Genomic DNA, 23823 nt, shown 5'->3' with positions numbered 1-23823 from the left:
GTGTTGCTTTAAGCCTTGAACGGACACAAGACTTGACTGTCACATGTGAAATTTTCACAGTGGGCTGTATTGGTAACTAATAAACTTATGATTTTTTGCCTGATCCCTCTGTACAAGAAGTCATGACTATACTATAAATACCTATATTTAACAAATTGAGCTCTGTAAGTGGTCATGAGAACGCTTGGGACATAAGTATGCATTTGCAGGTTTTTTCTTCTTGATTTGTCATTTTTTACAGTTCCTTTCATTACGTTTCAAGACCTTGTTTTTAAAGTGATGTATTAAACTTTGCAAGCAGTACCATGGTTACAAGTTGTCGCTTTGTGTGGATTGAATTTGGTTGTACAGCAGTTGTTTCAGTTGACTCACTCAAAGGACACAACAGCAACTTAATCTTGTTTATTCAAAAGAAACAAGTAAAATGTTTGGTTTTCACTTTATTCGATTCAACATTTTGCCAAGTGGAAAATAGAGCTCTGTATTCAACTCAAGAATATCAATCAAGATTTGTAAAAAGAACAGTTACTTTCCCTTCACCAAATACACCGTCAATAAGACAAACAGTCAAGCAGCAGCAGTAAGACCAAGATCTTTGGAAAAGTACCAGACTGAAGTTCTTCAGCTATACACCTTCAAGTGTCAACAATGGAGTATATTAGGGTCTGGGCCTGAGTTTTCACAAACTGGGACATTAAGCTTCATCAAACCTCCTTTTCCGTTCTTAAGCAAGTGCTCATTCAACTGGAACTGGGTTACTGGAGTAGGTCCGTTTCCTCATAAATTAAAATATTGAAGATGAATAGGACCGGTGTCAGGGTTGTATGCCAAGTCTTCTAAGCGTCATAACAGTACACACCCCTCTTCTCACAACTAAGGAGCGACATGTTCAAGGCACACCAAACAGTTTCAGGGGCTCTTTCTCAATCGTCTAAAATCTGCCCCTGTTTCCTTTCCTGCATTGCTTCTGATCTGAAAACTGAGCAGGTGAAATCCTGCCAGCCTACTGATGAGTTTTCACCTGCCAAATATTTCTAATCAGTGCAAACAAGCAGAGAAAATGAAGAGGGTAATAATTGAGAAAGCGCCAGGGCCTGCATCACCAGCAAGGCAGGCAGACTTTGCGTAGGCTATGAGTAAGGCCCAGAGTTTTCTAGTCAAGTGAAGTGGTCAGGAACATCTCATGGCCCAAGCTACCTTAAAGGAATGGATTTTTAGCAGCATGTTTCAGCCCGAGCGAAGCAGAATATTCCTGTGACAATCAATGGAGTCTGAACAACAATTGATCTCATGGAGGAACTGAAATAAGAGACTTTCATGGTCGTTTTGATATTCTCACCTCCATTTCCCCATCATAATGCTTCATGACTCATTGATTCCCAGCATGCTATGGGGACGTTCCTCTGCCCAGGTGTTGCCGACGACTGCCAGAGCTTACAACTCCTAGATATGTATCAGCTAACCACAAATGTATACTAGCAATTTGTCAGTCAACCCAACGTCTGAGCAGGGGAACGCGACCAAGGTAAGGATCGGAAAGGCAAGTGCTGCTGCTCTAAAATAGCAAGCAGTAGGCGAGGAACGCCAGATGAGCTCATGCCCTGAAAGTGTTAAAAGCAAAGTTAATCTTTGTACTTTAAACATCAATGCAAGATGCTTTCTTTTGCATGCAGCTAAAATCACATTTTGTAATTTCTTTAAATATGTCATTTTGGTCTTCCCCCATTTTTATAATGATTTAGTCTGGCCTGACGACAGGTTACAACAAAAACACAGTCATTGCACAATATCACATGAATGGACATTTTTGCATTTTGGGAAAATCTTGTGGCTCAAATGTGACATCAGTCATATCAGGGGCATTCGTGGCTCCAAAAAATATAAAACCGAGGCCCAATAACATTCTTTCAGGTATCCCCAGTTCCATGACCTCTTATCATCCCCTAAGGCAAACAAGATTGAACATTCAGTGTCAATCAGAACCTTATGTTACACTGCTGTGGAGAATGAACATCATGTTTATCTGTGGAGAAGGGCTTGTTGCCAAGACCACGTCTGCGTCCCTATGGGCCCTGTTCAAAAGTAGTGCACTTTATAGAGAATAGGGTGCCATTTGGGATGCATCCACACAATGCTGGTCCCTCAGGCAGCATTTAACAAGTCAATACTCTCCCTCATCCCTCCCTCTTTACCATCCCCTGACCAATGTGCTGTTTATCAAGCACCCCTCTCTTCCTTTTGTGTTAAGCAGAATAAATCGCCCTCGTCCCGAGATTCAGAATCAGTCCAGAAGAGGGCTTATGACGAGCGTCAACTCAGGCTAGCTACTGTATTAGCATCACATTAGCCTTAGGTGGCTCTTGTCAATCATTTCATAGTTCATCTTCTGTGTGTTTTAAAGCTTCTAATGCGGGACCAGCATATATACATAGAACAACCGGTGATACAGTAAGCCGCTGTTGATCAAAAACAGCGCAGCAGATCATATTCTGGAGAACAAAACAGACTCTGGGTCCTTCCTCTCATTGTGTGGCAGGTTGACTGGGGCTTCTGGTGGGGGGGGTGGCAGAGATGGATAGACAGGAGGGCATGCTGGTTGTGTAATTGTGATTCATTGTGTTGATGTTCTGTAAGGTGGTGGTTAAAGAATGAGCCAGCAGCAGTATGTTTGTTCTCCRCTACTGATTCTGGGGATTTACTCAATACAGTTTGTCAAACATATGGGCAGTAGTAGGCCCTGTGCTGGTGTAGGTGGTTGTCTATAGTGGGCCCTTCTTCTCGGTCTTCCTGGAAGTATATTTCTCACCCAACTGGATAAATTGGTTTTCAATTAATTATTCCCTTCTTTGAGGTAATCACTGATCCAACATGGGAAACATCAAAGCAATGCATTACTTGCCACAAGTAATCATGCCAGATACTTCAAGGAAAGGGAGGGGGGAAGCACACATTTTCAAAGTACATTATTGGGACTAACTGCTGCTAACTAACTGCTACATGGGGGTCTTGGTGTGTCACCCACCCAGAGTAGTGGTGTATAGAGGCAGCCAGGGCGTTACCGGAGCCCCCTGGTAGGATGCCCAGTGGGGTCTGGATGGCCTCCTCCCAGTCCTCTCTCTCCATCAGGCCATTCACAACCTGGGGGGAACAGAGAGCAGGGGTCACCCAACAGCCAGAGACTCACCAGATCTAGGGCCACTTTCACAGACCAAGATAAGGCCTGGTCGAAACTAAAGTGCACTTTCAGTGGAAACTCTCCAAAAATAGTCTGGAAATCGGTGTCTGTGCAACAATATGCAAGGTCAGGCAGAACCACGGATCTCAGCAAACTGGGGTTTGAGGTTTAGAAGATAAATAGATGCCATGTTGGCACCAGAAGTTCCAAGACGGTTACTAGGTCAAGTAAGAATGCACATTTGAATTATTGTCTGGAATGGATTATTGCATTTGTACCTCACCTCAAACAGCAGTCCGTCCCCGGACATGATGACTAGAGCACCCCACTTTGACAGGTCAGCCTCTCTCACCAACTCCCTGGCATGGTTCTGCCGCTCTGAAAACATACAAGGAAGAAGAGTACATTTACATGTGTTTAGGTGTGTACGTGGCCGTAAAATCACTGTTTGTGTGTTAATTGTAGTGTCAAAATCCCTCTCTTTTGTAGTTGTGAGACCTTTAACTTTCCAATCACTTTGGGAATCAAGAGGGTGTGTGGTTTGACAAAGTGCAGAAATATGAGATGACAAGGGCAAGTATGACCCTTCAGGGGACAAACTGTTGTGAATACAATAGCTGAACAACAAAACAAAGGGAACATGGAAGGTAGACTACACAAGAGATTGGTGGTAGAGGACAACTGACATGCCACCTACAGTACCAGGCTCAGTGGAGGCTGGTGAGGGGAGGACGGCTCATAATGTCTGGAACGGAGTAAATGGAATGGCAAACCCATGGAAACTATATTTGATGTATTTGATACCGTTCCACCAATTCCGCTTCAGACATTGTCCACGAACCCGTCCTCCTCAATTAAGGTGCCACCAACCTCCTGTGACCAGGTTAGCAGCACATGTTTTTAGGGCGGAGAGGACAGTTGATATGCCACCTTAATGAAATGCAGTATCACATTGTAAATGAGATTAAAAGGCCAAATTACGTTATAGGGCCCTCCATCAAATTTGACTGGGGCAATCAGCAGATTGTACATTGCAACAGGAGTAGGATTACGTTTCCCTTATGATGCTGATCTAAGGTCAGATTTCGTCTTTCTCCCTCAATGGTTAAGGTTGGGCTTAGGTGAGGGTAAGCTGATCCTAGAACTGTATCCATCGTTCCACCAGGAGAAGGATAATGTTTCCCCTAGCACTGACCTAAGGTCAGTTTTGTGTTATTTATCTGTATGGTTAAGGTTATGCTCAGGTGAGGGTAAACTGCTGGCTCCTAGAGCTGTAATTCATTTTCTTTAGGGGGCAGTAGTCTATCAGTGGAGGCTGCTGAGGGGAGGATGGCTCATAATAATGGCCGGAATAGAGTGAATGAAATGGCATCAAACACACGGAAACCATATGCTTGATGTATTTGATAACATTCCACCAATTCCGCTCCAGCCATTACCATGAGGTTCCACCAACCAATTAAGGTGCCACCAACCTCCTGTCTAGTCTATATATAGTGAGTGACTGGTACTGCTTCCTGTATCATCACCATTACTTTTCAATCGCACCTTTTATTCCCCTACATTACACTAACACTCTGCCAGGTTAGTATTAGCAGCACACTCTCAGAGAGAAGCGCACACGTTCACGTACACACACACACACACACACACACACACACACACACACACACACGTATTTCCTCTCTCCTCAAAACACACTCTTTATAAAAGGCCAGACCGTCTAAGAGCTCTTTGGTTGTAGCCACTCAAGCTTAACAGCAGAAGCCAAGTCTCTCTTTCTTCCCCAAGGAATCTTATCTCTACCTCTCTCTAAGGCTGTGTTTACACAGACAGCCAATTCTGATCTTTTTTTCCCACTAATTGGTCTTTTGACCAATCACATCAGTTCTTTTTCATAGCCAATCTAATTTGGTCAAAAACATCCGATTTGGGCTGCCTGTGTGATCGCAGTGTCTAGAGATACTGTATAGCAGTGTTGCCCAACTCCGGTCCTCCAGCACCCCCAGCGGTACATATTGTTGTTGTGGCCCCTTGACAAGCACACCTGATTCTACTTGTCAACTAATCATAAAGCCCTTGACAAGTAGAATCAGGTGTTTTTGTCCGGTGCTACGAGAACAATATGTAACGCTGGGGGGTACTGGAGGACCGGAGTTGGGAAACACTCTTGTAGATCTTGATGTTCCCTTGTTTGTCCTTGCATCTGAAACCCACCGACAACAATACCCTCTCTCTATTTTTCCTTTCAGTGCATGTAGTCTACAATACAGTAGTGTGATTGTTCGGTGTATCGTTTTATGCTGGTCTTGACACAGCAGTAGAGAGCATTTCCCTCTGCAACATAGGCCTCGGGGGGGTGGCATCCGATTACTGAGTCAGCGTCCCAAATGGCACCCTATCCCCCGACATAGTGCACTACTTTTGACCACGGCCTACAGGGCTCTGGTCAAAAGTAGTGCACTGTGCAGGGAATAAGGTGCCATTTGAGACGCAGCGAGACCTTTCATTCATTACCCTCCTGCTGGGCCTGAGAACAGTATATACAGGCAGGGAAAATCAATTTCCCTTCATCAGTCTCCTCACATGACATTTGCATACGCAGAGGCTGTAAACGTAGTGTGTGTGTATAGATAACCGGTCAGTGTTAAGGTGGAGGGCAGCGCAGCTGGAAAATCTAAGTTGGCTGGTTGCTAAGTAGGAGGAGATGTTGTTAACCCACTCCCTTTACTGTTAATGGTGATAGCTGATAGTAGCCGCTAGCAAAAAGGGAGGGAGATAGCATATGTGTGTTAAAGTGCTTTTAGGGGGGGGGGTGCTTTTAGTCATTTTTATGAGTGTTTGCGGAAGGTTGGATGTTAAAATATATGAGGTCTGGGAATGGGTGCAGTGCAGACACACAGACAGACAAACAGACACACACAGACAGCTGAGGGGGAAGTTGGTGCTTTTAGTCATTTTTATGAGTGTTTGTTTTGGTGTTGGGTTGGATGGTAAAATATAGTGGTCTGGGACTGGGTGCAGGGCAGTACTGTAGTGTAGCTTGACTGACCGGCTCAGTCTCTTGGCTGTAAGCAATTGTTCTTCCTCTTCCCAGCTCTGTGGCTTGAGACTAAATCATTACACCACTCCCTTCTGCTCTACACTGGCCCTTGGGTGGAGAGGAGGTGTGTGTGTGAGTTTGGCCAACTATCCTGTTCTCTGCACTGTGTGTGTGGGCGTGCACATGTGTCTCTCAGGGCAGCCATTGTTGTCCCTCTAAAGAAGCCATAATTCAGACTCGGATTCCAAAAAAAAGAAAGAGCGCGAGGCTTAACCTCCAATGCCACCGTGCAGTTTCATGTCCCCAGACTCCCCTCGTCCCTACTCACTTTGCTTCACTCTCCTTTCTCTGTCTCCCTCCTCCCAGCCACACTCTCACTGACCCTGCCTCCCACAAAAGGAGGTTCCAAACCCATCTCACACTATATATACAGTATACTGCTGGGCTAAGGACACAGACATGACAGACATGACATTTAAAAAAAGGGGCCTTTCACTGGTCTAGGAACGATGAGGATCGCACCAGGGCTCCATAATGCACACTGACAGTAATAGCAGGGATCCTTTTCATTGCCGTGTGCGCATGTGTGCGCGGGTGACTACCTGTTCACAAAGGCTACGCCGAGTGTGTGTCTAACTGGAGACGTTGGGTTAACAGAGGTGGAGCAGAAGTGGCAGTGGTGTGTGTGTGTGTGTGTATAGATAAGTCAACCCGGTTGGGAGCTGGAGGACACGCTGTGGCAGCTTAGTCAGCACCCAGGGACAGCCTGAGGGATGTAGAACCACTAGAACAACCGCCTCAGCGCGCACTCCCCCCCCCCCCCCCCGAGGACCAGCCATAGAGAACAGGCCACAGGCTATAGAACTCACTGTACTGTTTTGAAAAACCAACCACAGCTAGGTTACAACGGCACTGGAAAGATAACATCCCGCAATCGATTCTCCTAGGTCTCAAACTGACTGACTCTTAATAGTCAACACTGGCTTTTTCTACTATCTAGTTTCCGGGCCACACGCTATATTATGGACTTTTACTGTTCCAAAACCACCACAGCTAGCACTTATGGTAGATGGGTCACAACTGCATTGATCTCACTGGGAAGACAGTCACTGGGAAAAGAAGTGGGAGATAGCTAAGAGCGAGGGAAAGATTGAGAGAGAGAGAGAAACAGAGATCCTTTGAGACCCTCGTGCCAAGCGTCCTCCATGACCAGTTGCCCCGTCTCCCTCTGGGCAGTGAACTCATCCTTCCCCTCCCACTGGCACCAAACACAGCCAGGGCTCCAATAATGGGCCTGTCCTCGCTCATTAGCGTCCCCATGCTAACCGTCCGCCAGGCTAGCACAGTTCTGGCCCTGCCTCACTGGATTAGCACCCAGAGCCACTGATATTTTCCTTTCACATTGACCTTTTCAGCATGGTTCCAGTAAATGGATAACCAGCCCAGCCCAGTACAGCTTGGCTCGGCTGGACTCTGTAGTGTTAAAAGGTGTAGCAATGGTGATGCAGAATCTTTGTTTGCAAACTAACGCCTGCACAACCTTTTGTCTTACTCTGAAATGTGTTGGCATCTACCTGTATGGTGACTACCTGTCTATTACAGGTTAGATTGAATCAAGCCCAGCGTCGCGGAGCTGTGGCTGATCATGGAGAAGGATGACGACATCCCAATAGACAATGTCCTAGAGAGATTCTAAAGTCAGAGATGATCTACTCTTGTATCTGGCAAGCTAGATCACCCATCCATCTGCATAAGACTAGAACAAGGGCTCTCTTCAATGGGGGAATTGACTGTTCTCAGAAATAAATGTGCTTTTACATAGATTCAATTCTCCATTCTATCCAGACTTTGTTCTCAGGATTAATTTCCCATAAAGTGTGTCCCCAAAGTCAGGGGTAGTTCTGAACTATTGTCTTTTTCCTATTTTCCAATTTGAACATATTCAGCATTTCAGAATGCTTTCAGAGGATTTCTCTCTCAGTTTTGGGGAAGGGATTAACTTTCTTGCCTGCTCTCTGACACTGCAGTGATTTAAGAACAGAGAGAGGGAGAGAAACTCAATAACCTAAAACTAGGGCTGAAATGTAGGGCTTCAAAAGCTACATCCGGATCATGTTCATTAGGGACCAAACGGTAGAAAATGTACTAAAACATAGTAGGGACTGCCTAAACTTGTCCAACAACAAACGTTTCTTTTTCAGTTGCAAAGCGCTTCGCTACGATGTGCCCTAATGGATATGACCCATCTGATCAGCTTTGAACCAGAAGCCCAATGCAAAACCAGGACATTATCATTACAATGTCCCCAGACTGTGGCAGCACACATTATAATGATTACCCCATTAATGTGGCTTATAAATTACACACACATACACATATATACATATATAAATAGGGTCCATAACATCAAATCATGGTGAACCAGATTTACAGAGGTTTGTGTATAAACATAACATATTACATAATGGATCTACATACATACATATGTGCCAGCAGCAGATGAATGACTTCCAGCTAGAGATGAAAACAGCCAGAGGATTTATAATGGAGGAGGGAGAGAAAGAGGGAGGGTCAGCTTGAGAGAGACGGCCATTGGCTGCTTTGCTTTGTGGGACATTGCCAATTGGAGTGGAGGGACACAGAATGATGGTTTCTGTTTTGTTTGTCCAGTCTGCCAAGCGGCTGAGCGTTAGTGTGTGTGAGTGTGTGTGGTGCTGGTAGTGCAGTGCTTTGACAGTCGAGTTATTCTGTAATTGCAGGTGTTAGTGTGAGTGGTGCTGGTAGTGCAGTGCTTTGACAGTCGNGTCGAGTTATTCTGTAATTGCAGGTGTTAGTGTGAGTGGTGCTGGTAGTGCAGTGCTTTGACAGTCGAGTTATTCTGTAATTGCAGGTGTTAGTGCAGGATATTGACCTGCGATAATGCATGTGCATACACTGACACACAGGTTAACTCAGCAGAGATGACGTGTGTGTGTGCGTGCTTGCGCAGTGTACCTGTATGCGTGTGTACATGCGAGCGTGTGCGTTCATGCATGTGTGTATATGCACGTACAGTACGCTAAACTCACCAGTGATGACCAGTGTGTGTGGGACCCCGGCCTCGTTAAGCATGCGTTGGACGTGTCCGGTGAAGAGGCTGAGGGCCTGGCCCTTCCCACTGTGGGGGTTCACCAGTAGCATGACGCTGCAGGGGCGGTGCACCTCACTGTAAAGCACATCTAGAACAGAGAGATGCATGGACAGGGGTTATGACAGATGTTAGACCTGCTATTTTTGGTGACCTTGGCAGAAAATCCCAGAAACATAGAATCCTATACAATTATAAAGTGCATATTCAGTGTGTTTAGCCTAATTCAATATTTTTCACTTTCTGTAACGTACATGATTTCCAGTGTTTTACTCAAGGTGCGGGTTGATGGTCACTAAAGGGCCTGTCTCCAAGACGCCAGTTAGATATTTTCTCTACTTCTGTGCTGGGTGTTGTGTCCCTGTTGCAACTTGTAATAAAACCAGATAGACTCAATCTGTGACTTCTCTTCTCTTTCGTTACAACAATAGGCAATGGAGGGAGAAGCTTGATGTTACTATTATTAAGGCCAGGAGTTTTTCCCAACCATGTTCCATGACCAGGCCCTATAACTAGGGCCCAGAGTTTTTCCTGTTCAGGTCACATTGGTAGTCAGGAAAAACTCCTGTCCCTTATGTCTACCATTAATCCTCAGAATATACTGATTAGACAAACACTCAGAACTATGACTCAGGGCTTCTTTGCCAATTATTAACTTTCTGCATCAGTCCTCTCCAGCTAAACCATTCTGGGAAATGAAAGTATTTTAGTCACGGAGGGTGGGAAAGCAAGATAAACAAGTTTGACAGATGATGAATGACTTGCTGTGGGTGGAGCACAAGGACAGTGCTTTGGATGCTCCCTGGATGAGGTCATCCACCAACATCAAACCTAATTGGCAGGATGTGTTTTTCTAGACGACCCCAACGTCTACTGGAGCTACTGTCAACATATATCGCAGACTACACCATTACAAGTTAGGAAACACCACCTATCAGAGTTACCATATCTGTACTACTGTAAACAGTGTATTGCAGGCTATGAGTGTGTCCCAAATCGCACCCTATTCCCTTTATAGTAGTGCACTACTTTTGAATAGGGTATTGGGTGCCATTAGGGATGCAACCTCTGACAACACAGGTTAGGTTATGAAACCCCACCTATCAGTACTGTAGATCTGTGGTATCTGTGGAGTTTGGTCACGGGGCTTTGACTTAATTAGCGTAACAGGGCATAAGATGGAATGGGGTGTGTCTGCTGTAGTGCCTTGTCACAAGGCAGTTAGTGACATCGTGTTTTCTTGTGTGTTTGATGACACATGGCCTCAGTTAACATGGCCTATTGTACCTTGATAGGCTTCCTACCTTGCTTGACGTATACCGAACAAAAATATCAACTCGACATGTAAAAGTGTTTGTTCTGTGTTCCATGAGCTGAAATAAAAGTTCCCAGAAATATTCTGTACGCACAAAAAGCTTATTTCTCTCAAAATGTGTGCACACATTAGTTTACATCCCTGTTAGTGAGCATTTCTCCTTTGACAAGATAATCCATCCCCCTGACAGAAGTGGAATATCATGAAGCTGATTAAAAAGCATAATTACACAGGTGCACCTTGTGCTGGGGACAATAAAAATGTGCTTTTTTATGGGGGAAAACATATTCTGATTGGCTGGTCCTGGCTCCCAAGTGAGTGGGCCTATGCCCTTCCAGGCCCACCCATGGCTGCACCCCTGCCCAGTCATGTGAAATCCATAGATTACGGCATAATTAATTTATTACAATTGACTGATTTCATTATATGAACTGTAACTCAGCAAAATCGTTGAAATTGTCTATATCTTTGTTCAGTATAGATAACAAAGCTTTGTAGCGGCCCCAAATACACTTCCATCTAAAACAAAACACACCCTCACACAAAATATAGGTTGAATCAACATGGTCAACATCATGAATTTGCTAAAAAAAAGCCACACTGTTTTTCCATGTCTCATTCTAACTCAAATTCTAACCACATACCAACAATAGTGTTTTCGAATCATTCCAAGTTGAATTTACGTTTGTTACCACTTTAATATCAACCAAATTGGATGTTTATCGGATGTCTTTGCCTGATGGATCTTGTTCCTATGAAATGTGGACCCTTTCTTAACAAGTAATGAAGTTCTGGGAGGACGGAGATGGCAGGGCCCTCATTCATAACCGTTGAGTAAATTTCACACAATGTTTGCATGCTCCATTTCTGAAAAGTATGTGCACGCACAAAAATATTGGGAGTTATTGACATTTTACAGTGACTTTTCCAAGCTAAACATGCATGCTGCTTGTCCGCACACTGACACATTCTGCAAGATTGATTGCATATTCAAACAATTAAAAAATAGGCTAAACGCTACAGCCCAAAACCCAGATGAATTGTAGTTCACTATTTTGTTTATCAATAGACTATTGGGGTTCTATGTCCTGCCTTGGTAGGCTCTGAGATTAAACAGACAATGATATTACGCTCCCATCACACAGCAATACTGTAGCCTACCCACACTGTCAACTTACAGTACCAGTCAAAAGTTTGGACACACCTACTCATTCAAGGCTTTTTTTTCTTTATTTTTACTATTTTCTACATTGTAGAATAATAGTGAAGACATTACAACTATGAAATAACACACATGGAATCATGTGGTAACCAAAAAAAAGTGTTAAACAAATCAAAATATATTTTATATTTGAGATTCTTCAAAGTAGCCACCCTTTGCCTTGATGACAGTTTTGCAGACTCTTGGCATTCCGTTTTTTTATGAATACAATTTATCATCATATCCCCCCCCATTTGCACAAAATACTTACTTGCCAGCTTGCAATACAATATTTCAACCACTCGCAGATGTGTGTACGCATCGTCTAGAGTTTGTGGAGAGGTGAGCACATTCTCACATCATGTACATTTATTATAAATGCCAACTTTTGCATGAAAAATGGCACAAGCACATTTTGGGGTTATGTTTGGTACTTAAGCGCGGTTTATAAATGAGGCCCCAGGGCAGTGCCCTTATAAATCATTTGGCATGGACCTGTGCCAACCCAGCTGGAAAGGGCCCCAGCCATGCTGTGTTTCTGCATCACCATTACCCACAAGGCCTGTCTTGTCTGGACCCATTGACACTTCCTCTTAGCCACCCTACCCATTCCTAAACATTCCTTCATTACAAACTGGCTGTGGTTGAGAGTACCACCTCCACCTACAGTCTTGGTTGTCAGCAAGGTGCAATGGTTAGGGTCAGGAGTTTTTCCAGGTGAAACTGGTCTCTAGCTGACCTGACCACGAAAGCTCTTGGCCCTAGTTATAGTATAGCCCTAGTATCCTAGTCCTAGTATCAGTGAAAGACTGATATCTAGGGTTTGGAGGTTTTCCTGGTCAAATCGGGGAACAACCAATATAACCCATCATCAGCTAAACAACATGGCTCATTGCCACATGACACATCTAGACGAAACCAACAAAGCACACACCCAAACAGAGAGAAATAAATTAGCAATCTGGTTCCTCTAGAATAATTACATTATTCATTGTGTCCGCCTCCCCACAATGGCTCTTTTGTACCCAGGGGAAGCCACGGCTGCATTTCTAGAATCCTTATTGTGACTAATGAATCGTGATACTAGATGTTGCTCTTGGTTTGTTTTGGCCTGTTGTGGTCGGAGCTCTGAACAATCACATCTGAGCATGCCCAGTGGGCACTGAGGTAACACAGTAGTGTGGGGGCGGATAAAGTTACAACAACACTTGCCATGCCCTTAAAAGGTCATAATCGTGTCATCCTCATTAAAGGTCAATCTCTTAATCCTCAACATCCTATGGTTGCGACATGTAATGGTAGCAGACTATTATAAAACTATAGTCCGGTTGTTATCTGTTTTAGTCTGTTGCCCTTGGTTAAGTAGATAAACAGTGATAGTATGTATTATGACACAACTAAGACACAATAAAAAAAGGCAATAGAATTACTGTAGAACAACGAAGACAAATTAGCCACAAACAATTATTCGGGATGGTTAAAGATGCCATTAAAAGGCACTATCCAAACCCGATTACTGTAGAACCATCTTGACAGTGGTAAACCAAACAAATCCAAAGGAACGCTTGTTGTCAACTGAATTCACCAGTGCGGTGATTAAGAAATGTCTCATCTGTAGACTTCAAAACCTAGAGTGAACAATTTGTCCTGAACTTTAATGAAATAATCACTACTCTGCTATTCGCCACAGGAAATTCCAGTTGAAATGAAAGGGAAAGGAGGAAAAAAAACATAGAGTATTTTTCTGGTCTAGGCTTAGGACAGCGTCTTAGAATAGCAAACTTGCACAGTATTGCGTGACAGATCCCGCTTGCGACTCAGTGAAGTGTCTGTTCTCCTTAGACATGGAAGACGGAGCATTTGTTTATTTATTAGCTAACGCTCACTTTTCCTCGAATCTGAACTGGGTGGCTTACAGCTTCGACTGACTATAGATGTTGTTGGTGTAGGGTGAAGTCGCCCCTAGACACACTGATCTTGGGTCAGTTTTCCCTCGACTGGCTAAGGTTAGGATTGGGGGGAGAGGAAGCTGATCCTAGATCTGTACCTAGGGGAAAGTTCACCCCTGAGCGATGATGTTCATATCAGGGACAGGCAGTGAAAGACTGACGACTCACAGTTGAACTTCCTTGACTTTCGGTTGAACTTCCAACGAAAACGTCCTTTGAATTATGCATTAGCTACTTATTCTAATGTCTCTACTTTGACTGTAGCTCAAGTTCTCTATTTAGGAGGTATGACACAGCGTTAATTGCGGCTGAATGAGCCCGAGGCGGCCTAACCACCTTTATAGGAAGGAAGGGAAGGCTTGGTGCCAGGTGTTTTATACACTTGGCTGGGCCCAATATGTATTTATGTCTGCAGTCTATGTGGTTATGAATACCTGATGTGGCCATTCTCCCTCCTCTGTCTCTCTCATTGTGTCTCTCTCATTGTGTCGCTCACTCTGTTCTTTGGGAGTTCTGTCTAGGGGGAGAGGATAGGGGGACAGGGAGTTCTGCTATCTCTTTCCCCCACCTCACTTACTCAGGCTCACTTCTAACAATGTTTGAACACGTATCTTTCCTCCCTTCCTTGGAGTAATCCCTGATCTAACACGATTAGCGGTGCAAGCAATGCAGAGGCGTGCTTGCTTTCATCTATCTGACTGTTAGTTAGGTCAGTGATGACTTTAAAAGTAGGGAGGAAGTAAAAGATGCATTTTTTAAGTCTTCCTTAAATGATCCTTAATAGGACCTCATCCTCCACCTTTAAGCCTTTCAACACTTTGGCTCAGCCACTTTATGGTCACGGGCCAGACGTCACAGTTTCATAGCAAACGGTTTACTATAATGTATGTTACATGCAGGTTGTAATACAGTTGTTTAGATCAGCTTGTTTTGACCTGAAGAAATGATATTGACTAGGATTGCACCTTTAAAACGTGGTTTTCAGACACAGTCATAACTCATACAAGGTGTCTATATGCCTTTATGACCATAGTAGTCTGATCTAAATACAACCAAACAAAACTACTCTGGTACATTATATTGTCAGTTATATGATACTGTCAGTTCAGGTATTATTGAAAGACGGGACAATCTCTACTTTTTCTTCAAATATTTTTCTAAATATTAACATTTGAAATATGCAGTACCAGTCAAAAGTTTGGACATACCTATTCATTCAAGGATTTTTCTTTATTTGTACTGTTTTCTACATTGTAAAATAATAGTGAAGACATCCATACTATGAAAAAACACATATGGAATCATGTAGTAACCAAAAAAGTGTTAAACAAATCAAAATATATGTTATATTCTTCAAAGTAGCAACCGTTTGCCTTGATGACAGCTTTGCACACTCTTGGCATTCTCTCAACCAGCTTCACCTTGAATTCTTTTCCAACAGTCTTGAAGGAGTTCCCACATATGCTGAGCACTTGTTGGCTGCTTTTCCTTCACTCTGCTGTCCAACTCATCCCATACCATCTCAACTGAGCTGAGGTTGGGTGAATGTGGAGGCCAGGTCATCTGATGCAGCACTCCATCACTCTCCTTCTTGGTCAAATAGCCCTTACACAGCCTGGAGGTGTGTTGGGTCATTGTCCTGTTGAAAAACAAATGATGGTTCCACTAAGCGCAAACCAGACGGGATGGCGTATCGCTGCAGAATGCTGTGGTAGCCATGCTGGTTAAGTGTGCCTTGAATTCTAAATAAATCACAGACAGTGTCACCAGCAAAGCACCCCCACACCATCACACCTCCTCCTCCATAATTCACGGTGGGAACCACACATGCGGAGATCATCCGTTCACCTTCTCTGCATCTCACAAAGACACGGCGGTTGGAATCAAAAATCTCAAATTTGAACTCATCAGATGAAAGGACAGATTTCCACCAGGTCTAATGTCCATTGCTCGTGTTTCTTGGCCCAAGCAAGTCTCTTCTTATTATTGGTGTCCTTTAGTAGTGGTTTCTTTGCAGCAATTCGACCACAAAGGCCTGATTCACACAGTCTCCTCTGAACAGTTGATGTTGATATGTGTCTGTTACTCGAACTCTGTGAAGCATTTATTTGGGCTGCAATTTCTGAGGCTGGTAACTCTAATGAACTCATCCTCTGCAGCAGAGGTAACTCTGGGTCTTCCTTTCCTGAGGCGGTCATCATGAGAGCCAGTTTCATCATAGCGCTTGATGGTTTTTGCAACTGCACTTCAAGAAACTTTCAAAGTTCTTGAAGTTTTCCATATTGACTGACCTTCATGTCTTAAAGTAATGATGGATTGTCATTTCTCTTTGCTTATTTGAGCTGTTCTTGCCACAATATGGACTTGGTCTTTTACCAAATAGGGCTATCTTCTGTATACCAACCCTACCTTGTCACAACACAACTGATTGTATCAAATGCATTAAGAAGGAAAAAAAATCCACAAAATCTATCTTTTAACAAGGCACACCTGTTAATTGAAATGCATTCCAAGCTGGTTGAGAGAATGCCAAGAATGTGCAAAGCTCTCAAGGCAAAGGGTGGCTACTTTGAAGAATCTCAAATTTAAGATATATTTTGATTTGTATAACACTTGTTGGGTTACTACATGATTTCATATGTGTTATTTCATAGTTTTGATGTCTTCATTATTTATCTACAAAGTAGAAAATAGTACAAATAAATAAAAACCCTTCAATGAGTAGCTGTGTCCAAACTTTTAACTGGTACTGTATATTTTGATAGACCAAAGTATATTTTTTCCTTCATAAAATGCAACAAACTGGATTTGTCAATTCTGTCAGACACCATAAAAGGCCTTTGATTTTTACATTTATTGTCCAAGTGTTTAAAGGCCTTGATATGTTTAATTTTAACATTAGATTATTCAAATATATGTAATGCAAATCTCTAAACTTATTTTAGTTTTCGAGCACTGTATCATGCTCCAAGGCTAATTTCATTAGCATTTTGGCATGTTCTTTTAGATTCAGAACATAAAACAACACTTAGAAAGCAAACATTTTGCATTGGATCTAGCACCGCAAATACGTCAATAGTTTGAAGCATATGTTGCAGAAAAGTGATTAAAATATATTGAAGTTGACAAGCCAACTGATGGAGCTAACAACAAATGCTCAAAATACATATTTTTGCCTATAAAAAAAACGACTTCAATACAAATATTTGTAAAATATAGAAATTATTCATTTGAAAACCCTCAAAAATATAACCATTTTATCAGATCTTTCAGCACTTTGACATATTTTTTTGGAGTTGTACCAAAATTTGCACAAAGTTGCAAAAAATTGCACCAAAATGAACATCCTATCTTAATCCATCGGGCAAATGGAGCTGACAGTTTATGGTTGTGACAATGGTGATTTCAATATTGTTTGTTTAAATCTATCAAAAGTAGAAATCTTTACAGACCATGATTTGTCTTGTTGAACTACATGTAATGACCCTTGTTCATTCATGATTCATTGAATTGACCAAATCTCCAGACACATTTTTTAGGAATCCCAGTTTTGAAATACATTTTGTTTAAAGTCAGAGAGGGCAATTGCAAGAAACTACACAAAATCCTTTTCAGTTAATATTCATTATTGCCCGTTTTAGAATTTTAAACACTTTGAGAGTTTTAAATTGGGAGCCTTTGCTCCGGACAAGGGCATTTCCAGGCATTGAGCCCACATGGAATTGAATAATATTGAAAATATTTAGAAAATTCCAAAACTAAAATCTCTCCCCTTATAAAATTCCCCTAAATGTAATTTTTAAGCTCAAATAATAAAACAAAATCATATATTATCCAACAATAAAAATAAAGTTTCCCTGCCGGACAAGGATTGTCCCGTCTTTCAAGAATTCCTGAGTTAGTACATAATACTGTAAGTACATAACCTACTATGATAAGCTCAACGCCAACATACTCTTAAATAGTACAATGGTAGCAAACCAAGTCATGCTTAATTATTGCATGTACCCATCAATGCATTCCTACACGTCAGATGTAGGTAGTACTAAATCTGGACCAACCCCCATCACGAGAAAAGCCTGTTTCCACATGAAAGGATTTCTGGATTGTAGGTTATCATCACCCATTTGGCCACTAGCAGCCAAAATACATACCTTAAGTATAATATGGAGAAGGACTGGGCGATATATCTTGAATGCCGGTAATACCGTTATGAATCCACATACCGGTAAAGATTTTTACAATACCGTTTATAATTACATTTTGATAAAATGCTAAATAAACGAAAGTTCTACAAAAAATGTTGTCCATGTTTTGTTGAGCATTAAAACCATCAGAATGGAGAAAGCCAATTAAAACCACTTCAAATTCATTTGATGCCATCCTAGAGCCATGCACTGCTCATAAAACATATTTAGAACTTGTATTACTCAGAAACATCAAATACCGTCATACTGTCCAAAATATTGTGATATGATGTTAAAGCCTTAATATTGAATGGATTTGTCATAGGCTAGCACATCCACTAAAATAGTTAGCTTAACTGTCTGCATTTGTGCTGGTAAGATACAAATCAGATGTGTCTTGTGTAGGCTGTTTTAGTTCCCCCCGTAATTTTTTTGTCATATCGATCCTGAAATCGTCTTTGTGTACCTACATGAACAGTCCCTCACCAACCTAAATGCATCTTATCTACGTCTGATGGTACCTCACCAAGACAAACACAAGCAGAATAGTATTGTACACAACAGCGTGGCAGTGTGTTTGAGCGAGTAAGCAGATCCTGGCTGAGCTGAGACTCAAACCAGACCGACCACAAAGGGTGTGGAGGGAGGAGATGCCTGGTGTGGTGATTTGTTCTCAGAGAGCGAAAGAGCGAGAGAGGATAGCGAAAGGGATTCAGAGAAAGATGGGGGGAAAGAAAAAGGGGAAAGAGAGGGAGAGAGATGAGGAAAAGATAAAGAAGGATAGAGAGAATGGCAAAGATGCAGATGGAGAGAGAGAGACGGGAGATAAAGATACATAGAGCGTAAGTCAGCGAGAGACAAAGTGAGTGAGAGGAGCGGAGAGGATCTAACCACCGGCTGTCATTCTCCTCTTGAGTGGTGTCTCCTGGGTAACTTCGGCAGTAGGGTGAGATGGTTGTGTTGAATTTAAAAAAACGACTGAAGTAAAAACTTTACGTATTTTTATAACCTATAACTGACAAGACTTTCGCATTTGATAGTTTAATTATATCACCCAGATTTAACTAAAGACTTGCAGCTTACATGCCTTACAGTACATTGTCTGTAAACATGCAACATAACAGCAGATTATAGCCATGATACTTTACAAATAAAGCTGTGTAGAGAAAGCTGGCTACCCACCATGAAAACCCACAACTACATAGTGAGAGACTGCCCTTCTCATAGACTATAATAGACCATCCTTCACTCATGCTGCCAAACATACCCTTGTAAAACTGACCATCCTACCGATCCTCGACTTCGGCGATGTCATTTACAAAATAGCCTCCAATACCCTACTCAATAAATTGGATGCAGTCTATCACAGTGCCATCCGTTTTGTCACCAAAGCCCCATATACTACCCACCACTGCGACCTGTACGCTCTCGTTGGCTGGCCCTCGCTTCATACTCATCGCCAAACCCACTGGCTCCAGGTCATCTACAAGACCCTGCTAGGTAAAGTCCCCCCTTATCTCAGCTCGCTGGTCACCATAGCAGCACCTACCTGTAGCACGCGCTCCAGCAGGTATATCTCTCTGGTCACCCCCAAAACCAATTATTCATTTGGCCGCCTCTCCTTCCAGTTCTCTGCTGCCAATGACTGGAATGAACTACAAAAATCTCTGAAACTGGAAACACTTATCTCCCTCACTAGCTTTAAGCACCAGCTGTCAGAGCAGCTCACAGATTACTGCACCTGTACATAGCCCATCTATAATTTAGCCCAAACAACTACCTCTCCCCCTACTGTATTTATTTATTTATTTTGCTCCTTTGCACCCCATTATTTCTATTTTTGCTTTGCACATTCTTCCACTGCAAATCTACCATTCCAGTGTTTTACTTGCTACATTGTATTTACTTCGCCACCATGGCCTTTTTTTTTGCCTTCACCTCCCTAATCTCACCTCATTTGCTCACATTGTATATACTTATTTTTTCTACTGTATTATTGACTGTATGTTTGTTTTACTCCATGTGTAACTCTGTGTTGTTGTATGTGTCAAACTGCTTTGCTTTATCTTGGCCAGGTCGCAGTTGTAAATGAGAACTTGTTCTCAACTTGCCTACCTGGTTAAATAAAGGTGAAATAAAAATAAATAAATGTTGGTCTTCGTTGAAACGTGGTTGAAGCATTGTTGTGTCATTAGCCGAAAAGAGAACACGAAAAGAACACAGCATGCCATAAACGTACAAGGACATTCACTTTCTTTTCATTGCAATACAGACGTCATTCAAATCTCATTCAATGTGCTGTACGTTGTTCTGTGTAACAGATCCTAATTTCTATCAACATTATTGAGTGACAATGACATTTAGCTGATTTTCCATCCAGCTTGTGTGTGTGTGTGTGTGTGTGTGTGTGTGTGTGTGTGTGTGTGTGTGTGTGTGTGTGTGTGTGTGTGTGTGTGTGTGTGTGTGTGTAAGTGAGAGAGATGGGCTTAGTCAGAGGTCTTGACAGCACGTCAAGGCTCATCTTGGAGAACGTCCGACAAGAGTCCTCAGGGAAAGGACTACTGTCTCACTGCTGGGGCCTCCGAGTGAAAAAACACACACGACTTTCCATCTCCCTCTTTCTCTTCTGCTTTTGAAGCAGAGGAACAGATGTATGAACACAGAGAAGTGAATGCTACCTATTTTCCTAGAAAAACCAAGAACTAAAAGCTGAACCGTGCCCCTTAGCATTGGGAATAAAAAAATAACTCTGTAGCAGTGGAAATCTGTGGTACATTGATCCGTTTCATCCAGGATCAATAATATCCAATAACATACAATAGTATATTATTACACCCAGTCAACTCCAATAGAATATCAATGTGTGCAACGATGTCTATATAATAACAATATGCTGTCATCCTCGTATTAAATTACATTTGATATGCTATGTTGTATGATTACACCATGTTCATTACTATACCCAAAATCTCTAAACGTGTATTGTAATGCATGCGGTTGTCCATGCAGTGCATCTGGTTTGTCGAAGGGGCCATTGGGTATGATATTAGTAATGGTATTGAGTGTGCTGGAAGTGACCTGCTTTGTTGCTGAAAGGAGAGGCCCTTGAGATGTGGGACAATGATGCCTGTCTTATTAATTTATCCGCACGGTGTCCCAAATGTTGCCCTATTCCCTACACAGTGCACTACTTTTGACTGGAGCCCATGTAATAGGGTGCCATTTGGGACTCCGATCCATTTCACGCTACAGATGCACTGTAATGACATGGGTGCCGCGGGATATGTTGATTTACAGGCAGATGAACAGACAGTTAAGGTTCCCTAAAATGGTACGTTGTTTTATGGTAATAAAGTGGTTGTGTAAACGTTGAGGCGATATCATTGTCGAGTTTCAAAGGCAACTATAATATCCATAGTACAGTATCTTGCAAAGTTGACTTCCAGCTCATCTCTCCACTATCTTGGCTATTGGACAGTTTGATCATTGGACAGTTTGAACAGTTGTAGTTAGATTGTGCAGCAGCCCACCGCTCCCCCACCTTTAGATTTGACGGCACACAGGCATATATTCATGTATCGCGTAAATAGAAATACCTCACTTTGCTGGTGAATTTCTATAGCTCACATCCTTTGATAAAGGCTCTCTAAACAACTCCCAGCTCCTCGGTTATAGGCTACCTTAATCTGTTAAGTTAGTGTGATTGGATGACTAAGCTATAGACTTACGTAGCACTTCCCTTCTGAAAGGATCAATCTTTGATTGGTTCCCTGCATTGTTCCCATGTCTACAAGGTAAGAGACAATGACGTGGGTTGACCCTTGTTTCTGAACCTTCCAATTAAAGTGCATTTTTCCCACCAGAGTCATTATAGACTTATATCCCTTAGCACTCATACCTTTCTTAGGCCTATTGCCTAGACCAGGGCTGCCCAATCCTCTTCCTGGAGATCTACCCTCCTGTGGGTTCAGTCCAACCCTAATTTAACACACCTGATTCTACTAATTAGCTGCTCAACAAGACTGAATCAGATATGCTTAATTGGGGTTGGACTGAAAACCTACAGGACAGTAGATCTCCAGGAAGAGGGTTTGGCAGCCCTGGTCTAGATCAGGATTTCTCACCCCCCCAGACGTTTCACATTTTAGTTTTAATCCTAAACACCTGATTCATTTAGTCAAGGAGAGGCCCTTGAGATGTGGGACAATGATGCTTGTCTTGTTAAGGCAGTTTAGTTTTAACCCTAAACACCTGATTCAATTAGTCAACTAATCATCAAGCCTTTGACTAATTGAATCAGGTGTACCAGTTTAGGGTTATAACAAGGAGAGAAGCATGTTGGGAAATACTGATCTAGATGTTTTTTCTCTGTTAGTATTTCTCTATTATGCCAGGGGTATTCAACTCTTACCCTACGAAGTCTGGAGCCTGCTGGTTCTGTTGTATCTGATAATTAATTCCCAGGTTTAAATCAAAATGAAAAAAGCAGAGGAACTGGATTCAAAGTCCAGAGTTGAGTTTGAGGGGGTTAGCCTATTGTTATTCTAGATGCTGTTTTGTTGTTACTTTGGGCTGTTAAAGGTTGCTTAGTGAACATTCTGTAATTTGAGTGTCTGTTTCATTAACGGAAATTGGTTTAAAAAATTGGTTTAAAAAAGGGAATAGACTGAGACAGATGACTGATAAGTGCGGAACTTGCTCCACAGCAATAGACTAGATTACGCAAAAACAACCCTTTGTCAAAGACTAATGTGCACTAGACAGGTATACCGACTTCATAAATAACATGACTGTGATAAGCACAACGAGCACTTTCCTCAACCGCTTATGAGACAATTATACGAAACTATATGGTTAACTAATTTGAATTAATAACTTGCTCACGATTTCTCAAATGTTGCTGACGAACAGAGTTCTCCCGGATGGTGCCAGCCCATTTCTCTGCCTCCTCCAGGTTGGTGCGTGGGTCCTGGAACAGGGCCACCCGAAAGCACTGCTCGACCCGTTGCCTGGCCACCCCAGAGCTCATCCATCGTCTTTTAAAAGGGTAGAAATAGACAGAGAAGTACGCTCCCGCATCCGCGTTGTCATCTGCGCTGAAAGCCCGGCAGCCGACACAGTCCCTCAAGTTGAAAACCACCTTGCTCCGTCCCGCAGGTGTCGACGTGATCTTCTGAATGGTGAGGTCCCTCTCGGTTAAACTCACCGCGTACCTCACCTTTCGGTTGCCCGTGGCCGTGAATTCCCCGTACTGCAGAACATTGGTGATTCCGTTGCGATATGATGGAGGGTCCGATTCGGTTATCTTCGGGTCCATCCTGCGCGCAGAGGGAGGAAGGGACGCGATCCGTAGACCTGCTTGCGCGTGATAGGGGGACGCACACAGGCATATACCCGCTGAAGAAGCAAGCGGTCCGCAGGGCAAAAGACTGCGAATGAGTTCAACGCAATTAAGATTTTTTGCCCTTTGAAAAATGTGTCAGGTCGCTCTCTAGTGATAGAATTGAGGAACGACAATTAAAGCGTTGTGCACTGCGCCTGTACCAAAAGTGATCGTCTAGATTTGCCCACGAAATAAGATGTACATATATATTTTGTAACAGTATATTTCACATTGAACCTGTCAACGAATTACATTATGTTCAGAATTTTTCATCAGGCCCTGTCTACAAAGTGTATGACCATTGTGTCATTTCGAAAGAATGTAGCACAGGAAAAGTGGAGGGCAAAACATACTTGTCATATCAGTAGAATCTCAAGAAAAATTCCAAATTTGTCTAGTCTAGTCTGAAGTGTCCATTTTTAGAAGACGGTCCTAGGCTACTT

At 42.6% G+C, this 23823-nt stretch overlaps 1 protein-coding gene across 1 annotated transcript; it reads right to left on the bottom strand.

Annotated features, from left to right (window-relative positions):
- Positions 1-2982: 2982 nt before the first annotated feature.
- Positions 2983-23404, bottom strand: LOC111982461 (sphingosine kinase 2). Its single transcript, XM_024014028.2, has 4 exons — positions 22882-23404; positions 9287-9436; positions 3459-3553; positions 2983-3138 (listed from the first exon to the last, which is right to left on the bottom strand). Exons 1-4 carry the CDS (start codon positions 23312-23314, stop codon positions 2983-2985), a joined length of 834 nt encoding a protein of 277 aa, XP_023869796.1. The 5' UTR covers positions 23315-23404.
- Between the last annotated feature and the right edge of the window lie 419 nt (positions 23405-23823).

Source organism: Salvelinus sp. IW2-2015, linkage group LG21 (genome assembly GCF_002910315.2).
Source record: "Salvelinus sp. IW2-2015 linkage group LG21, ASM291031v2, whole genome shotgun sequence".
Taxonomy (NCBI): domain Eukaryota; kingdom Metazoa; phylum Chordata; class Actinopteri; order Salmoniformes; family Salmonidae; genus Salvelinus; species Salvelinus sp. IW2-2015.
This window is presented reverse-complemented; position numbering and strand designations above follow the sequence as displayed.

Bases quoted from the DNA above. Each gene is read 5' to 3' on its own strand.
- LOC111982461 (XM_024014028.2), bottom strand. From the start codon at position 23,314: ATGGACCCGAAGATAACCGAATCGGACCCTCCATCATATCGCAACGGA. The intron at 9,437-22,881 runs GTGAGCAAGTTA...TCTCTGTTCTAG, and splicing joins TCAGCAACATTTGAGAAATC to ATGTGCTTTACAGTGAGGTG. The intron at 3,139-3,458 runs GTGAGGTACAAA...TGTTCCCCCCAG, and splicing joins GGGACGGACTGCTGTTTGAG to GTTGTGAATGGCCTGATGGA.